Below are 22,341 nucleotides of genomic sequence, written 5' to 3' on the forward strand. Positions count from 1 at the left end.
AAAGAATTGATATAGTACTTGAAAAATATTTGCTTACATATACTGACTCAATTCCATCCATACTTGCTAAGCAGATAGAGCCCCTAAAAGCAGTATACTTTACCTATTGTTTCTAGTTAGTTACCACTTTGCAAATTCAAAATTATTCTAACCAGATATTCTGGGGCTCCTACAAATGTAGTCTGAGGCAAACTACAAACATTTCTGACAGCTCCAAGCAATCTTCTGCTGCAAGAATTTGAACACCACAAGCTTCAGCCCTCTCTTCCTAGTGTTCTCACCAGACTAAGTAGTTGATACAGCTGAAGTGCTAGGTCACATAGGAGAGAGAGCATAGAGGAGAGTCTGAGAAAGGTGGACCCCATGTCAAGCTGAACAGAGATGAGTTAACAGCAGACAGAGGAGAACCAGAGACCACAAGGGATTCCATTTCATGTCAGTGTTCTTTCCCACACACAGTTTTATAGTACGTGTTACATTCAGGATACCTGTTAAACTATATCTTCTCCTCTTTAACAACAAGAACAAAATCAAAGGAGCTGTAATGTAAAAGGAACATTAAGAACGATTTCCTTGGGTTCACTAGACCTGTTAAGGGAGAGGAAGGAGAGGAAAGAAAGGGTGTTCACTACTCACCTTGGATGTTTTTCCATGGGCTAGAGGAACCACAACTTTAAGACAAGTTTTACATTTTTTAATAAACAAGCTAAACACTTTGAGATCTGATTTTAAGGACGCATATGACAACCAGGAAGGAAGCAGGCTGCCAGAGCAACCTTGCTAAAAAAATGCAACAGAAGAAGGAAGTATTTAAAAAGCTATCAAGATGAGTGTTTAATAACATACACACACATAGCCCGTAACAGTACTTTTTAAAAAAGTCTTTATTTATCAACTACCTAAAATACCACATCACCACAAATATCAGTCTGAGTTAAAAAGCAATTTACAACAACATTTGTGACATGATTATGTACAACTATTGTCCAAGGAATGATCACCCCAGTGCTCAAGGCACTCTTGCCCAGGGGACTTGGCAACAAGACAGAACCAACACAGTACTGGATTGACTCAGAGGAGCTGCCAGGTCCTATCCACCCATAAAGCGGCAGTGCAAGATAGTGAACCCTGTTACCTTTGAGATTTCTTCCACCCCAAAGAGTCTAAAGCAAATTGTGAGTTTCTGTTGGAGGAGAATTAGACTCTTGGCCTTTTCTTATCTCTTCCACATCTCCTCTCTGTTTTCCTCCACTTCAGCTATACTTCATATACATGCTTTCCTTAAAGCAATGGAAATAAATGCCATGAAAATTGACCTTCACTGCATTCATAATAGAAAAACTATTCAACAACAGTTAACAAGTAGTGAATGAGACACACATAAATGAATATGGATCAATTTCAAAGACAGGGGTGTGAAAAAAGTGAGCTGCAGAACAATATAGATGATAGGACAGCCCCAATGGAACATTTATGTGTCTATTTAAATGCTGCAGCAGGGCTGTCATACCATCTGTGAGCTACAAACTATTTAGGGAGACATATAATAAAAATATAGCCTTTAAAGAAGCTCATGGCTTTCAGAAAAATGTTCACCTGTGGAGAAAGGGGAGAAGTATGATCTAAGGGGAATGAAAGGGGATTTGAACTATGTCTGGATTTTTACTAAAAAATAACTGGTAAACCCCAAAATAACTTTTGACCTTTACTGGTACAGTAGTAAGCCTTCTCTCTAGATGCCTACCTGTCTACTACTCAGCTTCTCAGACAGAAGCCCCTCAAAGACCCCACACCAAGACTTCCAGAGCCATTCCTACTCTGAGGGGTTCCATACAGTGATAGGGAAAGAAAATCTTGTTCACACCTTAGCCCAATGCACACCTGCTAAACACATACCTGAGCACACCTGTGCTTAGGTGATAATTACACTGTTGTGTCCTTTATTCCACTGTCAGATTGTAAATTTTCTCTCTCAGTGGAGTAGTCTCTTCCTAGCTCAAACACAATAGTCTTGCAGGGTTCTCTATAGGGTGACTAACTGTTCTGTTTTATCCAGTAATGAAGGGGACTCCAGGTTTTGGTTTAAAATGAGTTGGTCTCCTTGGTTCTCTAGTGTTACAGAAGGCATCAATTACTGCCCATGATTTTAGTAAACTTCAAGAACAAGAAATATGCCAAGAAAATGCACCATTGAGAAAATTATTTTTCCCTGGATCCAAAGCTTTTTGGCATAATAAGTACCTAAATTCTTTTATCCCAGTTTTCATTGAGAACAAACTAGTTTGTTCTAGTTTGCTAATCTCATTTTATCAAGTCAAGGAATGAAGTAGCCATTCCTTTCCAAAGTCCTGAGACAACTATTGGGATTCTTCACCCTGAATATTTTATAATTGTTTCATTCACTAGACACACTCTGGATCCCTCAAAATTAAAGAAGTTAACATAATTGAGTGTAATAAGGAGAAAGATGGGCAATGGTCCAAGCCAACAACATTTTTCAGAAAATGTAACTCCCATGTTAAAGCAGATTAACATTGAGAGAGAGAGACAGACAGAGACAGAGAGACAGAGAGACAGAGAAAAAGAAGAAGAAAAGAATTCAAACAGCAGTAGAAATCAAGCATCTACTTGGAGAATTAAGAAGATGCACACCTGCGACAGACCCCCAGAGCCTTTCTGAAGTTCAGGTTAAATGCTCTGCAGTGAAGGGCCACACACCAGGGCCTGTGTCACAGTGGTTCCTTTTGTGTCTTCATTTACCCCTTAGGGTAATATACCCCAAAATACTTTGCATCTATAAGATGTATAAATTACTGCAGTTCATGACAAATACAATCTGCTGTCCAAATGTAGCCGTTCTGACTAGCTGATAAAATACCTTAAAGGCTTAAACTGTATGGATTACATTGAGGTGGAATTCTACAACAATGCCTCTAAAAAGAATGAGGTAAGTCTGTATTGTTAGGTTAAAAGAACACTGCACAAGAGTGGGTGTAAGAGGATTCCATGAGATTTTTTAAGTTTATGTAAATTGGTAAAAAAGTGAAATGTGTTGGAAGACAAAGGAAGAGTAAGTGAAACTCTTCCTTTAGATACTTCTAAGGAGGAGGATTAGCTCTTCTATACTGTTTACATTTTCTGTAGTTACTATGAATTATTTTATCATTAAACAATTCTTTTAAAAATGAAGAAAATAATGTGACTTCCCAATGCTTCATTGCTCACCAAAATGGATAAATGTTATAATCTTTCTAATGCAGGGATATATACAGTTTGTTGAACAAACTAAAAAATATAGATTAGAATAAGAGTGGCATATATTGGAGAACTATCAAGTCTTCTGCTGAGCCTGAAAGTAATAGCAGTTATTTTGTATTATGACAAAAATATCGGTTACTAGCATCAGTTTAAATATCTGTATCTAAAAACAAACAACAAATAAGTGATCAGTTTTACTTAAGAAAGTTGAGATCTTAATGATTCTATAAAAAGATGTATTTGGGAAAAGGCCAGTAATAGTAAGGCCCTGTCAAACCATTATTTGCATGAGGAAGCATATAATATACAAAATAAGCAAAAATAGCCCACTGAGTCTGCAGTTATGCAATTCGTAAAATCCTGTCATCATCTTTCCTAACAGAGTTCACCAATTCAAAAAGCACTGGCTCCTTCTTTTTAGTGTTGTCATGGATAACTCACTGATAGCCAAACAAAACAAACAGGATAAGAGGGGAAATGTCACTGAGTTTCAAAAATACATCTTGTGTACTTGGATTGTTGATCAGTCTTTTTTAGGAAAAAATGTTTAAGCAAAAATTTTTACAGAATAAGACAAAAAAAGAATTGAAAAAGTCTTAATCAATTATTACTAGATTGTTGGACAGATAAAAATGTAGTACTCAAGTGGATCTGGCTTGAAAGGCAAGGGAAACAAAAGCCAAAATAAACAAATGGGACTATATCAAACTAAAAAGCTTCTGCACAGTGAAAGAAAGCACCGTTAAAATGAAAAGGCAACTTAATGGGAGAAGGTATTTGCAAATCACACATCTGACAAGGGGTTAATAGCCAAAATATATAAAGATCTCATACAACTCAACAACACAAAAATGAGCAACCTCACTTAAAAAATGGGTAGAGAATCTGAATAGATATTTTTCCAAAGAAGATATACAGATGACCAACAGGCACAAGAAAAGATGTTCATCACTAATTATTAGAAAAATGCAAATTAAAGCACAATGAGACACCACCTCACACTGTTAGAATGGCTATTATAAAAAAGACAAGAAATATAAAGTGTTGACAAGGATGTGGAGAAAAGGGAATCCTTGTACCTTTTGTCCTGGGAATGTAAATTGGTGCAGCCAATATGGAAAACAGTATGAAGATTCCTCATAAAATTAAGAGTAAAACTACCACATAACTGAGCAAATCCACTTCTACGTATTTATCTGAAGAATATGAAAACACTAATTTGAAAAGATACATGCTCCCTATGTTCACTGCAGCATTATTTACAACTGCCAAGACATGGAAACAACCTAAGTATCCATCAGTAAATGAATGGATAAAGAAGGTGTTGCATATACAAGGAAATATTATTTGCCATAAAAAAGATGAAATCATACTATTGATGATAACATGGATGAACCCTGAGGATATCATGCTAAGTGAAATAAGTCAGAAAACAACATATACCATATCAATTCATTCATATGTGAAATCTGAAAACAAAACAAACAAAACCAAACAAAACAAATTTCTAGACACAGAGAACAGATTGGTTGATACCAGAAAGGAAAGGGGTTGGGGGCAAGTGAAATTGGTGATGGGGTTCAATAGCATGATGAAAGATGGTAATTAGACTTTTGGGGGTGATCATTCACTTTGTAGTGCATGCAGATGTCATATTACAATGTTGTACACCTAAAGCTCCAAAACTCATGTAATATATTGTAGCAATTTTATCCAGATTGAAAAAAAATTACTACTCAATGGTAGCCCTAATGCTTTTTGGCTCAGGAAAATAGCAATAAAGCTTACCAAATGGCTTCCAAGAGCACCCCAAGAGGGAAAGCAAACAGGGCAGTGAAAGGCAGGGCTTAGGAGCCTACCCTAGGGTGAGATCCAGGCAAGGAGGTGAGATGAGCCACCCCAAAGCTGGAAGCACTGTGGCCCAACTTCAGTTGAATATTTTGTTTCCTTCTATAAGCAAGCATTTTCTACAACAACAACATCTCCTACATGTGTTAATACCTTTCTTTTGCGGGCAGAGTAGCCTCAAATGGAGATTTTACTTCCCTGAGAAACAGTACAATACTTAACTGCTTTCATCACTCTAATTAGTGGTCAATACTGAAATACAAGTTTTCTCAGTCTTCCAGAGAGAAATTATCCATATCAAATAAAAGACAGCGTTTAAGCAAATGTAAACACAACCTTTGGTTAAATTTCACAGTTATCATCAATGATGACAATCTATAGAAGACCTTAAAGACTGTTCTTCCTTTTGGAAAAAGCTCATCTGTGCATTAGATGGAGCTCATTTTCTATACACATTCCTGCTGAGATTCTCCTTAAGTGTTGAACTGAAGCTCCAATTCCCAAGTTTATCAGAATAAAAAGAGGAGGGTTCAATCCGCTGTTGTTGTTAAAGTCAGATATTTACAATGAAACAAAATCACTTGACATTTTCATTCTTGAATAGAAGAGTGGCGAATAGATCTGTGATAATCCTCAGGACTGCTAATGTGTTCAGGCAAATCATAGCTCCTTAGGAAATGTCCACTGTTTTGCTGAGCAAAATAATATAGTTGTCTGGCTAGTAGAGGTTCAACCTTTAATGAGATTTTAAGAACATGTTACTAAGATATTCTTTTTACCATCCTACAATTGGATCATCATTAAATAACTCAATATATGTAAAGGTATAGTAAAGTTATATCCGAAGTTAGGTGCTATAACACCTCAAAGATTTTATACTTGGAGGCTTCTGAAGAACTAATTTTTGTTAGTCCTTACATATACACACCTCTAAACAGAATCTACTTAATCGTGGGTTTCCACTGAAATTAAAGTTAAAGCTGATACTTTTAAATGATCTATTGCTGCAAATTTACATTTAACTAAGACAGAAACATATCAGGTAAAATAACCAAATTAAAAGAAAATTTGAGGTAATATTTAGTGTAACTTAGGCCAATAAGTTTATTTTTCCATTTCAGTTTGACAGGGATGAGGGGGCTCATCCTGAACAGTTCACAATTCCAGGGTGACCTAGGTAATCTGCATGCTTCTAAACCAAAGAGAAAAAAAAAAAGAAGCAAAAGCAACAACAAAACTCCTATTGTGGGAAAATAACATTTAATTGATCCCAAATTCACCTAGTTTGGTTATTACTGTGGATTGCATTCACCAAAAAAACTTTAACTTTCAGCTCTTCCTGAATTTACAACATCTAAGAAAACTAAATATTTTCAGTTAACTGTGCTATTAAATTGAGTCTCATATATTATTTGATATATAGCAACTTAAGAGTAGCTTATAAAAATTACCTGGAATAAACTAAATCTATAATAAAAATAGTAGAAACTCTTGGGTGCATGCAAACCTATTTCCCTTTTCTGCACCATACAGGGTGATTTCAGGGGTCTTTGCCTGGGAAATCCATCCTTGCCTGACTTATAGGAGAGAGACTGCATCCAAAAACACTCAAAGTCAGATCAATGATTTGGGAGTTTATCACCAGCTTCCTAAATGTTATTTATCAATGCCAAGTTTATTTAGTCATTTAACAATCCCAGTTATTAACAAGATTCCATCAATGATTTTATAAATAATTGAAACAGATTCATGAGAAAAGGCTGAAGTCTATGAGATTATATTTTTGTTTATTGGGTTGGTTTCTGATTTTACAATCAAGAAGGAGGACTGCATGTTAAAGATTGGATAGTGTTTTATTTAGTTTTCAATAAGAAACATTATCAGGACTAAAATATGACCTGAATTTTTACATTATTGGGTATGAATTTTTACCTTTGCTAGTCATTATCTGGGCCCATTCATAACTCTTGAAGGTATGTAGCAATGCACAGTTTTCAAATTCAAAAGTCCTAGGTATTCAGAACTCTTTTCTGTGGCAAAGTAATGCTAAATGTTGTCTATATAAACTTTTTTCTTTCTTTTTTTTATGAAAAAAATGTTCATTTGCCACAGTCAAACCTAACTTAAATTCTGCTATAGAACATTACAATGGTCTGATCTACTTGCATTCCTTGAAAGATTTAGCTTTCTCCAAATAACACATGGCTCTTGGTTTCCAACAATTATAACTTTTTAAAAATCTAGAAATAAAAGAAGAGTTGGAAAACATTTGAAGGACCTACAAAATACAGATGTCAATAAACAGTTTCCCATTTGGGAAAAAAAACTCCATCAGATGAAAATCAGACAGTGTTTTAAAAGTGATATTAAATGTGGAGAATTTAAAGGGCATCAATCATTTTAAATCCGTATAAAATGGGAATATGACAATTTTCTTGAAAAATAAAAAAGATGCGATAAATGCAGCCTATGGTTGGAGGCAACCTCCAATTTCTGATGAGTAGATTTCTGGGGCTGGGAATAGGATGAGGGTCTCTGGGCTACACTCGCTGCATCACTTAGTGGATCACAATTCTTCCCTCACTATTTTCCCAAGTCATTTGACATTTATTTTTCATTTGAGAGGTCTCTAAATGGAAGCCTGCTCTTGATGAAGAACAGGGAGACAACCATTTAAATGTGACTGAATACTCACATGAGCAGTGATGAGTTTCCTTTGCCTCTGGGGATCTGGAAACTCCTCCCCGAAGCACAGCGTTACCTGGAATCTTGGCAGGGGTCGGCCATGATGAGCAAAGGCTTGCAACTCTGGAGAAACCCCACAAGAAAAAAAAAAAGAAAACATGTTCAGAACCTTCATCATTGAGCACATCAGGTTAAAACAGAAAGCAAGAGCTCTATGTTGACTCTGAAGACAAAAGTAGGAATGAGCACTCTTATTATTTCTTAAGTGGGGTTTTTAACCTGTAGACCCCAGATGGAAAACTGCATGTACATGTACGTATGTGTGCTTTTGCTGAGCAGGCTCCAGGCCTCACTTGATTCTTCAAGAGGAATATGCCTTGCAGATTAAGAAGCTTACTTTGCAGTATTGGGCCCATGAGGATGCAAAAGGTAGGACAAAGGAGTGAAAGAGGAAGAAAAAGGAAAATATATGGAGTAGCTATGTTGAGGCAAGATAATAATTTATACAAAGAAGAAATTTTCTCTTAAAAACATCAGAATTTTCTAACTTGTCCTGGTATTACTTAAAAACCTCTTCTCAAAACTGCTGAGCCTTCATAATCCCATATCTGTTACCTAGGACCTCTGTGTGACTCAGGCCCCACAGAAAATGCTTGATGTTATCTCAGAGACTGAATGGCAGAATGGGCAGCTGCATCCCACTTGGCACTAAGCCCAAACTGTGTGACTTTGGGTGGACTTTCTGCCTGTCTTCTAGGACAGACAATGATTTGAGATGAGAAGGGTAGGTATGAAGCAGGAGGGGCCCCCACATATGTGGATGTGCAGAACCTGAAGCCACCAATCCTACCCTAAGGATGCAAAACAGAGAATAGAGCACTGTTGGAAAGATATGTTCAACCCCTCACCCACATTCAAGATAACTCATGGCTCTAGCTGCTCCTCTTCTTTCCGCCAGACTCAAATGTCATTTATACCAAAGAAACGTGCTTACACAGTTTCTGCTACAACTTCTGTGGAACAGCACCCGCTGCATCTTTATCAGATCCACGCCCTCGAGCTCTGCCTTCGGGGGCTGTCCCTAGCAGTCTGCGAATCCTGAATGGGTAGATAGCAAAGATTTCCACTGTTCTCTTCAACTGAAGAGAAGTTTCTAGCTAACTCACTGGACCATTTGACTTCCTGCTTTTTTATCTTCCAGAATTCAAATTAAACCTAACTGACTTAGTCAGAATGTATAAAAGGCATTTACACTACAGGAGGTCTGGCTACACCTACACAAGCTAATCAGAATGGCAAGTTGGTACAATTCTCTGAAAAAATCATGCCTCAGAGGCTTGATAACATGAAAACCTCTATGATTAGGCAGAGCTGGTCCACACAGCTACAGTTTTCAACTTTACATGTCCCTCCTTGCACCTCAGTGACGAATGCAAGATAAGAGTTTGCTGTGGACAAAAAGCATGGCTCTTGGTTATAGAAGAAAGGAAAAAGAAAACAAAACAACTCTTGCTCACAGATACATACTAAGTTCTAGGCAAGTGAATTCACAGCTTGAAGATGCTGGTAGCTGGCACATCGTGCCTGCCTGCCTGCTTCTTCACTGTATCCACCTCTCAGTTCACTGTGACTCAAAGAAGAATTCATTGCCTAGTTAGAATGAGAGGAGTCTGCTTTCCTAAAACATGTACCGTGAGAGAAACTCAGAGAAACAAGTGCTATTTCCCTGGGGTGCCTTAATTAAAGCCCTAGCCCTGCAGTATCTCCTGGATCCAAAGAGACCAAGATCCACAGTCTTTGAGGAGATCCAAACCCAGAAGGCTCTTTCAGATTCCACTGTAGAACAGACGGTACAGATGGGGCACTCCTCAGTGGCTCAGGACCACTCTCAGGACCCTATTATGATCACCACACTGAGACCCAGGACAGACAGAACAGTCACAACACTGGCTTAGAGGCAATTCATCACCTCATTTAGGGAGGGGCCCTCAGACCCAAGTGGGTTTCTCACCCATGGTGCTGCCTTGGGGAACCAGGGACTCAGTTCTCCCTCTTCTTTTTGTCACACCTCTGGGGAAGGGTTAGTCATCTAGGGAGATATTTGTTTGGGAGCACCAAAAGAGAATTTGAATTAGCATAAGCAAATTTGGGCAACTTAAACCCAAAGGCTGAGCAAATGTTAATGGTGCCAGAGCACAGAGGTGTTTCATATTTTTATTTCGAAGGAACTGAATTAAAATGCATGTTCAGGGAAAGGAAAAGAACAAGAAAACCCAAAGACATAAGGTGTTTCTGAAGGGGGTACTTAAAAAATAGGTTAGGATAAGGTAGAGAAAGAATCAGCAGTTATCTGGCAGGTTGGAACAGCTTTCTGCCTCCAAAAGAGGCAGCGTCAATACCAACTTCTATATGAACACTTGGGATGAAGTGGTTTCATCTCACTAATAATGTAGCCAGTGGTTTCACAAAAACCAGTCCAGAGCTGATTTAATTGTCATGAACTTAAAACTAGGAAAACAAAACTTACTGGTTCTGAAAAATATGATTTGAAACACACATATCATAGAGATAGCTTAAAGCCTTCTCATAATTTTCCCTTTGAAAAATCACTTCAACACACTCTAATCTGTGGCCCACCTACAGGGAGGGCATCTGCATAACGACGACACATCTCATAACCAAGAATGGTAATGCTGTATTTCTAACAGCTGCAATTTTCCTAAGAACCTTAAAAGACCTGAAACATCAACAGATATGTTTGCTGAGATCAGACTGCCTATAAAGTGTGAATTGGATTACTAGGTGACTATTTGTGGAATTCCAGAAGTTCAAGCCATCAGTCTGAACCTCAGTCCCATTGAGCAATCTCCCTCTTCTTTGTACCCTTCTGCTGATTGAGAGGAGCAGGTGGTAAAAGGAGAGGTGAGATGTGAAACAAACAAGAAACATATTCTGGGATCATGCCCAGTGGGTTCAGGGGTTAACAGAAGGATGACCTCTGTCCAGCTGGAGTGACGTGTTGTTTTTTGACCATTGTGGCAGACATACCACCACCACCTTTATTCTCTTTCTGTAAGGCTCCTGGTATGAGGCACTCAATTCTAATCGATAATTAGGTGCATTACCTGATAAAAACTGCTGTGTGTCAAATAGCTTGCAGGTCTGGTCTCTCTCCAGTTTGTTGGGCCGGTCACTGCACAGTGCCAAGGGTCCATCCCAGTAGATTCTACTCTGGCACAGTCTTTTGGCATAAAGCCCATCGGGGGCCATCCAGAGGACCACACCCCTTTCTAGGTGGCTCAGCAGTTTCTCGATATTTTTCCTCTGACCATTGTCATCTGGGTAGGGGAAGAGGACCTGGTCCAGGTTACTGGCATCATAGGTGTGTCCATGGGAGATCCGACAACCTTCAGGGCTGGCCGTGGTCAACTCTTTCACTAGGATTTCCCGGTAATACAAGCAGATGTGGAGGCGGCAGTCTGCAAACAGAACACCTGGGGTCAGTGCTAAAGGACTAAGAAGCATTGCATGCCCATCAGGATGCCAGACTATGAGCCAGAACAAAGAATATTTGGTGGGACACTGATACCCTAACTTGCTCTGTAGATAGTAAGAAGTTCCAGGGTCTGGAAGTCTATTACATGCTGCATACCTTTCTCTCCCTCCTGGAGGTTCACAGGCAATGAGATACATTGGAGAAGTTCCATAAGAAATCAATTTGATGTTGTCTAACTTATTATTTTCCAAATTTATGGGGCCATGGGTTTTGAGAGGGTAGGGGAGCAAAACTTTCATTATTTTTCTGCAAAGTAGGTTTGACTTGTAGAAAGCACTACTATTAAGAACTTCCTATATCATTTTTGTGTGTGTGATGATGGTAGTGGTGATGTCTAAAATACTAAATCACGTACCACTGAACAAAAATTCATCTTTAAGCATGACAATCAGTTTCGATTTTGGAGAAAGTAAACCCTAAGTTTAATTTTTACTAGCAAAAAGAAAAAAGAGCATAATGATGTGTCAGGGGTAAAAACAAATATGTCCACAGATCTGAAACTACCCTAAAATATCAATATGATGTCATAAGGTTAAAAATATGTATATATTAAAGCTTCAAGAAGGCTAAGCACTAAGGCCTTATCAGTGGTGATCTCTGGGTGGTGGGAATGTGAAGTTTATTTTTCATTAGTTTTCACACTATGTATGTACTACTTGTATAATAAAATTAATCCATGTGGAAAGAAAAGAATCAATGAGAGAAATGTTCTGAGAGTAAAGTCTGCTGAAATCTCCTACTAGGCTATGCGTTTAAGTCTGAAAATAACTCCAAAACAATGCTTTCTAAAACCTTAAACAGGATAAATTTATTTATGCAATTTTGATAATTTCAGAACCTTCTTTAAAATATGACTCACAGGCTAAAAAGACTGAGATAGATTTGCAAAGGGCCCTTAATTGAAATGCAAAAAAGCTTCCTATCAGTAACTGCAGGGGACTTAACAAGGGATGGGAATGGCAGTTTTCTAATAAACGTACCCAATTAATCTGTATTATTCATGCCCAAAACAGAAACCCACAAAACCCTCTTATTTTTCAATGGTAGGTTTGTAGACAACCCACATAACTGCGTCAATTCTCCACTTCAATTTCTGCTGTTGTAAAAGGTGGCTGAGAGCAGCTCGATGGCGCAGCCTGATGGTGCAGCCTGGTGAGAGTGGGTGTTGGCCATTAGAGGTGACTAGCAGGGCAGGTTTCATTTCATTTCATGTCACCAGAAATCACGAGGTCACAGTGATATAAGTAGCTGTTTATTTTCTACTTTTCAGGCACTCACACAAGTTTTAAGAGCTCAAGAAAGGGTTTGAAAGTTGCTAAAAGCAAACACAAAACTTTCTGCTTGGAAAATCTCCCCTCCATCACTCAGGAGCCTCTCAGAAGGGGAGGCAGCAGCCTCATTCAGAACTTTGGAATCAAAAAGAACTAAATCATAAAACTCCAGCTCCCCTCGGAGCAAGAAAGGTACTCAAAATCCTTGTCTCCCTGAAACCTTGAGAATTTAGCTTATGTTTTTTATCACTTATTTTTAAAGAAGTGAGGTTGGGTTGGGGAGATGCAAGAGGATCCAGAGGCTTAAGCTTTTCATTTTTAATATAAATACAAATCCCATTCTTAAACAATCCAACACATTATCTAAAAAATAAATATATATACATCACATAGGTTTAGTACACCTGAGGTGCCTTCCTTAAAACAGGTAAGATTGAGGTGCCAGGATTCTTTTAGAAGTAAAACATACATATCAGATCTAATCCATATATTCTTTTTTCAAGACATATCAAAGTTCAGAGAAAGACCACAATACTCACACAAATGCAATGAATGCAAAGTAGCCAGAACTAATGTCTCCAGAATGCTGATGAGAAAGACCTGTTTATGGCTAAACTTGGCAGAGTGATCAGCTTTTCACAATGAGAAACCCTGATGCTGTTTTCTAAGAAATTATACTATATTGTGAAGGTGTTAGCTGAAGAGGGACTCTAGGTAAATGAAATGGAGTGTTTGCATATTCTTGGAAATTCAGATAAATGCCAATGGAGAACTTAAAATGCCTCAACCAGCACATAGAATTGAATTAGAATCATAGTAGGCTTCTCAGTGGCAACTTTGCTAATACTGTTTCTCATTCACAGTGGTGGTGAGTTCAGATGTGTCCATACACATCCAGGCACCAGCTGGAGGAGTGAGTGCCCATAGGCTGTGCTCACCAATTGCCCCATCAATTCTACCCAAAAGTGGAGGGTGAACTCTGCAGACACAGGCCACCTGTGGGTGCCTCCAGACCGTACGCCACACTCACCTGAGAGGGCCAAGGCTTCGGCAGACCTTATGCTTGGCTCTATGGGGATTCCAGAGGCCTGGGACTCAGGCGGGGCACAAGCATAAAAGGTTCCTGTCACCTGGCAACCTGTATTTGCAAATAAAAGTCAGAGTTCATCCACACATAGATAGGCCTGCACCAAACCCAGGAATGAAGGGCCATGGGTTGGCTCTCCAGAGCTGACCATAGGCTCTCTCAACAGGCAAAGATAAGCTAAAAGTCCTATGGGAAAAACCAAATCCAGAGGAGGAAGGAGCCTTCTCACAGCTTTGGAAGGAAACTCAGAACTCTCCCTCTGTAATTCTTTCTTTTCTTTCTTTCTTTTTTCTTTTTCTTTCTTTCTTTCTTTCTTTCTTTCTTTCTTTCTTTCTTTCTTTCTTTCTTCTTTCTTTCTTTCTAGTTAATACCGCCATCACCACACATAATTACCACTTTTTTGTGTGTGTGTTGAAAACATTTAAGATCTACTCTCTTAGCAACTTTTAATATCAAATATCATACAGTATTGTTAACTGTACATTAGATCGTGAGAATGTATTCATCTTATAATTGGGAGATTGTACACTTTGGACAACATCCCTCCATAACTGATAAACCAGGAAACTGAGACTCAGAGAGATGGAGTGATTCTCCCCTGTTCACATAGCAAGTTCACAGCAGAACTGTGAGCTCAGATACACAAGAGTTCTCAGGCCAAAGAGCCCAATTAAAACCTTGCACTATTTTTAATGTCACCTAATGCTTCAAAATATGTCTGCATATTCCATCTTTTTTTGCACAGTTCTGTGCATTATCTCTTCACTGGAATTATTAGTTTAGTAGAGCCATATGCACGGGACATGGGTCTGAATTTCTGAAATAAGTTTAATGTTCACTAATTCCCACACTGTGGTACAAAAAACCAACCTTTGCTACAAATTATTTCTGAGAAGCTAATAAAACTGAATTATGAGTTCTTTTGTAAACATGCTACTCAACACAAACCTTAAATAATGGTGTACTTCTTCAATACCATAATCCAACAGTGACTGGAACATAACTAGAAAAAGGGGAACTGACCAGATAGTCCTAGAATGTACAAAAGAATCTATATGCTGACCCTTCTCAGGATTTTTCTTTAAATAACTAACTCAAGAATTCTAAAATCATGTGTTATGCTGCACTGAACATACCATTTGAAATTTTCTTTTCACTTAACTAATTAGTGCTTCTGCTTCGAGATCTCCTCTTGAAGTCTGGGGAACTCCTACAGGCATGGAACCACATCTAATCCAGAGTGGTCCAAAACTAGCACTACATACCCTGTGGAAACTTTTTATTCTTTTTAAATAGTATTTATTCATTCCTCTTATTATCATCTCTAATCCTAAGAATAACTACAATGGGCACACCATTGTTTAAGAGAAATATACTAGCTCAGTAATCTCCTGGTGTCCCTGTAGAGGGGGAGGGCTTGAACACAGCTGAAGTAAACCCACTTGACAGATATGTAGACAGAAAGAGATCAGTGTAATTTTGTGGCCCTCAGCCAACATTAAGGGACAATCCAGGAGGGAAGACTGCTAGAATCTACTATTTTTTGCCAAGGATTAAAAATAAAGCTTAAGATTATTCAACAAGGTGGAAAAATGTTAACCTGTTGAACAGATAACTTAAAAAAACATAGCTAAGCAGTGTGCCATCTGACATTTCCTATCTTAAGGGGAAGGCTGGGCTTCAGAGTTAGCAGATCCGAAGCAGCTTCACTATCCTAGAACACATTTTGTGAGATAACCTCTATAAAAATGGAGCTGTTTTTAGCTACTTGAAATGATCTTTGTCGTGTTTAAATAAGATTCACATAAGGTAGTTACAAGAATAGGTCCTGGCACATGATAGGCCTGATGTTAGTAAACCTTGGCATCCTTCCTTTGAGGACCTTACCATCCCACAGGAGAGAGAAAACTCTCCTTCCCTGCCTATGAAGTCTTTCCCAGCAGTCCTGATATGGGAAAAGACTTGTGGTCCTGCACAGAAGGACAGATCAAGAGAGACCAAGGCCCTTTAGCCAGGTTTGCTCTGCTGGGTCAGTGGCAGAGACAGGAACCAGTCCCAGTGCCATCCTTACCATTTTCACAAGCTGGGCCTTGCCAGTGGTGACTTCGGGGTCCAAACGTCACAGGACATTGATAGGAGATTTCAGGGTGGGGCTGGTCAGGGACATACTCCCTCCAGGTTCGGTCGTGGGGTGGCATCATATAGTTATGAACCTGCTAAAGAGATGAAAGCAACCAGATCAGCAAAGACAGTTTGTTGGCATTGGGAAATGGGAGCAGATTCTTTATATCCTCCCAAACTCCTCAGGCAATCTATTCATTGGCTGCAGCCCAATCATATTATCATCTGAAAGACTCTGGACTGAATGGCTCATCACTCTAGGTGAAAAATAGCCATAAAGAATCAAAATAAGCACAATGGAGACAGTGTTGTAAAGTAATGATTTATGTAAAGCTTCATCATATGGTTAAACCTGGCACCAAAAGTACTGTGAGGAAATTAGCCTTCTTTTCCCCACCAAAGTGAACACAACAGAGCTGTAATTCACATCAGAAAAGTCTAAAGAAATCAGCTGCCCTGTGGTTTCACATGATATAAAGTACTGCTTTCAAAATCTTCCACTTCCACAATAGGTCTATTTCCCAGAAGATTTTAGAATCAGTAGTGGAAGTCTGTACCAACACACAGACACACCAACTCCTCCCCTATTTAAAATCAACACTGATAGCAACACCAGGTTGAAAGTGGGACACTCATTCAATGACCAGGGGTTTGGTTTGGTTGTTTGACTAAGAGCAAGAACGGTTTTTTTGTTTGTTTGTTTGTGTATTTTTCCCCAGCATTCCCTTCTAGAAGCCCTGCGCCTTCTACCATACCTGAGCTGGGAGTGAGGTGTAAGTCGTCGTCATGGTATAGGGGTGGCTCATGGTCATCTGTGGGTCCTCTAGGGTGAGCTGCTTTGCTCCTATGTGTTTTTTGCAAAAGGGAAATGGCACAGTGTGAAAAAGAAACTGATATAACTAAGCATCAAATCTTAGAAAATATCTGAGGATTTAATTCTTAGAATGCATAATAGTGTTGACAAATTCTAAGACTTTTTTCCAGCAATTCCCTTGGGCAATTATTTGTTCACTCTATTAAGCTGATTTTTACAAAGTCCTGCTGTGTGTGAATGCACCTGTATATGACAGAAAGGGCCCCACCAGCAAAATATTCTGCAAAGAAGATCACCTGTAGGATTTGTTTAAAATGCAGATTCCTGGGCTCTAGTCTGACACAATGTCAGAATCTTGGAAAGAGGGAATCTGAATAAGCAGCCCAGCTGACCATAGTACACTTTAAAAGTTAACATTTTTATTTCTATAAATAGCAGTAATTTGTGCATGAACGTGTGCTTCCCTTCTACAAAAAGTTAATCATGTAAGACTGATAGATAAGCAAAGCTTTGAACAAGTTTTCCATTTTTTGTTGGGCAACTGGGCCCATAACTTAGTAGAATTAACTGGAAAACACACACATGTGGACACACATGTTCAGACAAGCAGGTGGAATATGAGAAAGCACCCTACACTGATGCCACAAGAATTTCAATTAATGACCCCGAGAACTTGGACAGTGAGCCTCCTGGGCCTGAATGTGAGGCAGATGGCAGGTAGGCTATGAAAAAACAAAAGTAGAAAAATGAACTTCAGAATGAAATAAAGGTGTTATAAGTGTCTGACTGTCAATATTCTGTGGTCCCAAACCAGGAAGCCCCACCTTTTTTGGCTCCCTCAGGAACAATCCTGTACACTTTGTAGGGGTCTGAGATGTCCAGCTGGCTTCTCTCAACCAGCTCCTCAAAATCATTGCTCTTGTTCAAAGCACATCGCAAACGTGTCTTCCACGTAGGAGGGTCTGGCTTGTCAATGCCTTCTCTGAATTTCCCTTTAAATAGTGCCCAAGCCTGGTGAGGAAGAAGAGGAAAAAAGTTAAAATATAGATCTTTTAAGAAAGAACCTGGGAATTGTATTTCTAAAGAAAAGAATGATGTTTCAGTGTTTCAAATTTACACTGTCACTCAAAATGTAGGACAAACATACCAGTTATCTTCTATGTACAGTACTGGTCTCTATCATTGCTGAGTTGAAGACAAGTGGTTTGAATAGTCTCTAAGTATTTGTGAAAGGCAGGTAAGATGTAAAGGAGGCCTGGGGAAGGACCTACTCACCCAACTTCTAAAACACAGTTGATTGTAACTAGGGACAGAGCTGTGGGATGAGCTTCTCCAATGGAGCACATCTGGTCTGCCAGACAATCTGAGGTATTCTGAGAGCAAATTCCCTGAGGAAGTCCCCTATGCCTGCTCTGTCCACAGGTGGTGGGGCTGGGCCCTAATACACAGTTCACTGAGTAAACTCCTCTAGGGGAAAACAGTCATGAGGGAAGCTCACACACTGACAGAAAGATCCAGAGAGAGGCTCAAAACAGAGATCCTGGAGGGAGAGGGATAGAGGAGGAGAAAGAGAAAGAGAGAAACCCAAAAGGCTGGGGAATGGGGGTGGGGTTGGTGAGACAAACAGAAACCTAGAGAAAATTCCTGAGATACTTGGAAACAGGGGGTCAAACAGAAGCAGAGAGATAAAGAGGGAGAAACAGGTATGGAAGGGCCCAAGGAGAGGTGGAATGAGAGAGAGCCTGCATCAGAGACATTGAATCAAAGGAAAAAAAATATTCAGAGAGAGAGAGAGACAAATAGTAAGAACATAGGGAAACATAGAGTGAAAGAGACAAAAAGAAACTGACTCCAGCACACCTATGGGGGCTGAGAAAGAGAGAGAGAGAGAGAGAGAGAGAGAGAGAGAGACAGACAGACAGACAGACAGAGAAACACGAAGAGAGACACAAGTTCATCAAAGGAGGTAAGGAAGGATCCAAGGGTACAGATGGAGGCCCAATGGAAACAGAGAAGTCCACAAAATTACAACCACGGACACTCAAGCCAGTGTCCTGAGATGGGTGACCTGCCCTGATCGAGGCAACAATCACTCCCCCACTGCTGGAAGTTTCTGACTCACACCACACGTTCGGGATCGGGACCTGGTCCTCTCGGTTTTTAAAATCACTAGAGAAGCTGAAACTTCCCTTCTCTCTGGGCTTCGGCTCTTAGACACCTGATGTTCCCTGGCCGCCAGGCCCGCCCACCTGGGACCACCCTTTCCAGTCAGTCCTGTGCTTGTAACCACCCTTCTGAGAACCACCGGGTGGGCACACCGAGCAGGAACTGGGCTCACGGCAGAGTGGATTCAGGACCCATCGGGTTCTCTGGGGCCCTCCCCCATCCAGACCGCGGGCTCCCCACGTGTGTGTAACCTTGAAGAGGGCTGCGTCCTCCTCGCGGTTGTAGTCCTGCTTGCCCGCGTGCTTCCAGGGGATGCGGAAGATGCTCTTCTCCTCGTTCTCCCACACCAGCCCAGGGTACTTGCCGCTGTCGATCTGGTCGATCAGCCACTGGCGGAGCTTCCCGTTGCCGCAGCTCACAGAGCTCATGCCGAACTCTCCACCTCGGCTGCCACCACCCTCCAGGTTCATGCCCAGCGCGCTGATTGCCGCCCTCTCGCGCCCAGGATCTGCCTTCAGCACTCACTCTGAGCTGCAGAGGAGAGGAAGGCCGCCCTTAAGCACCGCAGCACAGCGCTCAGGGTACCTTGTCCCAAACCGCCCTGGCAATGACCACGAGGCCCGGAGTCTCGAGGTAGAGAGGCGCGCGCTAAACAGTGTCATCAAAGTTCATTGAGAGAAGACACCTCAACTGGCCCGGGTTCATCCCCTTGGTGCGCACAATCCTATCTCCTCCTGAGCGCGCCCTCAGCGGAATCTATTATTCTACCCCATTCTCTAGATTCTACGTTTTTGTTACTCACTCCACAGCCCAGACACACAACTCTAGCCTTTGTGCACACTCATCGAGCCTCCACCCTTCTTGGCACCCCGTTTACTCTCACTCACTCGTAGTTCTTGCTCCTCTTTGTCCATCCCGAATCTACTGTCAGTCCATTTGCTCCCACAGTCAGTTTCCATTCTTGCCTACTCCCCATTTCACACTCCTTTGGTGACCCTTACGCGCCAATTTTGCATGAGGGCTAGCTTGCAGTTGGCTAGCTAGAGGGCTAGCGACCTAGAGGGCTAGGTTGTTCCAGGTGCTCAGCACGCACCAACTCGCCTCCGGGCATTCTCCCTCACCAAAACTCTGTCTCAAGAATAGCCCTAAGCCCTTGACAAAGAGCAAGGATTAAGTAGGCTCTGAGGGCAACAAACAGCAGTGACCCGGTACTTGGCAAGGAACGTAGCCAAGTACCGGGCGATACTGATGGCGCGTGTAGTGTCAGCCTGACCCTGGAGGCCCGCGAAGGAGAGCGGCAGTGGAGAGTGCCAGTGACCGGGAAGGACTGGAGTTGGGGCAGCAGAGCGCAGGCCCCCGAGTACCCCAAATTTGGAGCTCATCTTCCTCCAACACCAGCCAGGGAAACACGCGCCGGAGCCGCGGTGGGTTTGGGACCCTTACAAAGGAGCAGAAGGGGCCTCAGAAGTAAGAGGCTCTCTCCTGCGGGGAAGACTTTCGCCCCGTGTGGGTGCCTTCGAGGGCTCCGTCCTGGCCACTCCTGAGGACCTAACAATCTTGTTCTTCAATCTGGTCCAGCGGGTGCCTGCGTGCTGTCCCGGCCGGCGCTGGGCGGCCCCGAACAGTGGTGGGGACACGGGAGTAGGGTGAGCCGGTGGAAATGCTCGGGCAGTGCCCCGGGGGCCCTCCACAGAGCCTGCACAAAAGCCTTGGGCCCTGACCACACAGGGTGGGGGTTCGGACTCTCTCAAGAGGAGCGTACTTTCTCTCAACTCCGAAGCTGGGGTCTCTTGTGCTGCCTGCAAGATTGTCCCAGGGACCTCTGGCCTCTCGCTCAGGGTTCTCTGACGTGCCAGCCTCACACCTATACTCCATCCCGACCCCAGGTCTTACCTTGCCCCGCACTAGGAGCTGAGGGCAGCAGTGGGTCCCAAGTTCAAGTCTTGAAACTGAGACTCCCGAGGTGAGAAAGAGGAACTTTAAGAGCTTAAAAGCCGCGCTGGGGCGGAGCCTAGGTCGGGGCGGGGCTGACTGTGCCTGAGAAGGGAGGGGAAGCGCTGCGAGCTGAGCAGGGACTGGCAAGCGAGTCAGGGCCAAGGGTTCCGGGGCGCCCGCAAGCGAGGGTTGGCCGCGGCTAGGCCGGGGACTCCGGCGCCCTTCGTCGCCCTTCCTCGCCCTCTTCGCTTTACTTGCTTTGGGAACGCGCGGCCTTGACAACCCTCATTCGTGGTGGTTTCCTGCGAGAGGCAAGGCGCGAAATGGGGACCTCGCCTCAGCTCCAGGACTTGCTGGAGGCCGGTCTATAACTAATAACACACAAATGACTGCTACGCGGTTAGCGCGGGAAGTGGGGGATGTGTAGGAGCGGGAATCTGATGCAAAGGGGACTTTGATTGCAGAGCACGTAACCAAAGACCGAGGAATTGTCCGTATTGAAGAACTGTGGGTGGGTGGGGGGCATCCTTAGTCCCACTGCTGTCCTCAAGAACTCTGCCCCTCTGCGTTGTATAGAGAACAGAATACTCATAAAAAGAAAGAAAAGAAAAGAAAAGAGAAGAGAAGAGAAGAGAAGAGAAGAGAAGAGAAGAGAAGAAAAGAAAAGAAAAAAAAAGAAAAGAGAAAGAGAGAAAGGAAGAAAGAGAGCGAGAGAAGAAAGAAAGAAAAAGGACGGACGGACGGACGGACGGAAGGAAGGAAGGAAGGAAGGGAGGGAAGAAGGAAGGAAATGGCCCAGATCCCTTGAACTATAAACTGTGGTTCAAATACTGTCTGCATGTTTGAAATGCTCATACTTTGGCATCTATTAAACTGGTGAATTGAAGTGATTCAGAAGGCAATTCATAGTTCCCAAAGTTTCAATTACAACTACATGGAGGTGAGGGACAAATCCTGAAATCTCCAAGTGAATATTTGCTTCTGGACTTAAGTTCATCTTAAAATGGCATAGTTTTAACCTCAGCCTAGTAGGAAGCAATTTACTAAAGGAGTATAAATGTCCAGAATAAGAATAATTTTTAAATGGACCAGAAATTTTATTTAATTTTCCAAGGTGTCTTTAATATAAAAATTAATTCCCTGAACATCTGCCCACTAAACTTTTACCACAGCATTTTGGATACCCTGAGCATGTTTATTTACCTACCAATTTCAGGTAAACCTTCAGCTCACCAGTTTCTATATGATTTTAGACTACTATCACCCCAGGTCAATTCACAACTTTTGAAAAGTTTTTTATTTCACTTATTTCTCAGTTTTTCTTTTAATCTCATAAGTTGGGTCAATGTCTCCTACCACCCCTGCAAAAAACAAAAAAAAACAAAAAAAACACACACTAAGTTTAGTCTAGAAAAAAATAGGCAGTAAGACGTAGATTAGGTACACTTTTCCTAAAGCACGTGGACTTTCTCAGAAATTAACATGATGACATATTTTTATTCACCCAAGTAAATTTTCCATTATCAGAATCTATGTAATAAACAACAGGGTTTTGTTCAAAGAAAATTGTGGTCACAACCTGTTCTTCCTTTCTTGTCCT

At 41.4% G+C, this 22,341-nt stretch overlaps 1 protein-coding gene across 4 annotated transcripts; it reads right to left on the minus strand.

Moving 5' to 3' along the window:
- Window positions 1-4,346: 4,346 nt before the first annotated feature.
- Window positions 4,347-20,784, minus strand: IRF4 (interferon regulatory factor 4). 4 transcript variants are annotated; one of them, XM_028514176.2, is made up of 9 exons: window positions 20,700-20,783; window positions 19,058-19,332; window positions 17,465-17,651; window positions 16,582-16,670; window positions 15,777-15,918; window positions 13,649-13,756; window positions 10,917-11,270; window positions 7,802-7,914; window positions 4,347-5,840 (listed from the first exon to the last, which is right to left on the minus strand). In XM_028514176.2, the coding sequence occupies exons 2-9, from the start codon at window positions 19,274-19,276 to the stop codon at window positions 5,697-5,699; spliced, it is 1,356 nt and encodes a 451-aa protein (XP_028369977.1). In that variant the 5' UTR covers window positions 19,277-19,332; window positions 20,700-20,783; the 3' UTR covers window positions 4,347-5,696. The 4 variants fall into 4 exon arrangements, with proteins under 4 accessions (XP_028369977.1, XP_028369976.1, XP_035882507.1 ...); XM_028514175.2 differs by having other exon boundaries at window positions 15,777-15,921; XM_036026614.1 differs by having other exon boundaries at window positions 15,777-15,921; window positions 19,058-19,337; window positions 20,700-20,769.
- Window positions 20,785-22,341: the final 1,557 nt, after the last annotated feature.

Source organism: Phyllostomus discolor, chromosome 5, assembly GCF_004126475.2.
Source record: "Phyllostomus discolor isolate MPI-MPIP mPhyDis1 chromosome 5, mPhyDis1.pri.v3, whole genome shotgun sequence".
In the NCBI taxonomy this organism is placed as follows: domain Eukaryota; kingdom Metazoa; phylum Chordata; class Mammalia; order Chiroptera; family Phyllostomidae; genus Phyllostomus; species Phyllostomus discolor.

Excerpts from the sequence above, each read along its gene's own strand:
- IRF4 (XM_028514175.2), bottom strand. The coding sequence starts at position 19,276 with ATGAACCTGGAGGGTGGTGGCAGCCGAGGTGGAGAGTTCGGCATGAGC. Across the intron at positions 17,652-19,057 it reads AGGACGCAGCCCTCTTCAAG|GCTTGGGCACTATTTAAAGG; the intron begins GTTACACACACG and ends CTTCCTCACCAG. Across the intron at positions 11,271-13,648 it reads CGAAGCCTTGGCCCTCTCAG|ACTGCCGCCTCCACATCTGC; the intron begins GTGAGTGTGGCG and ends TTCTGTTTGCAG.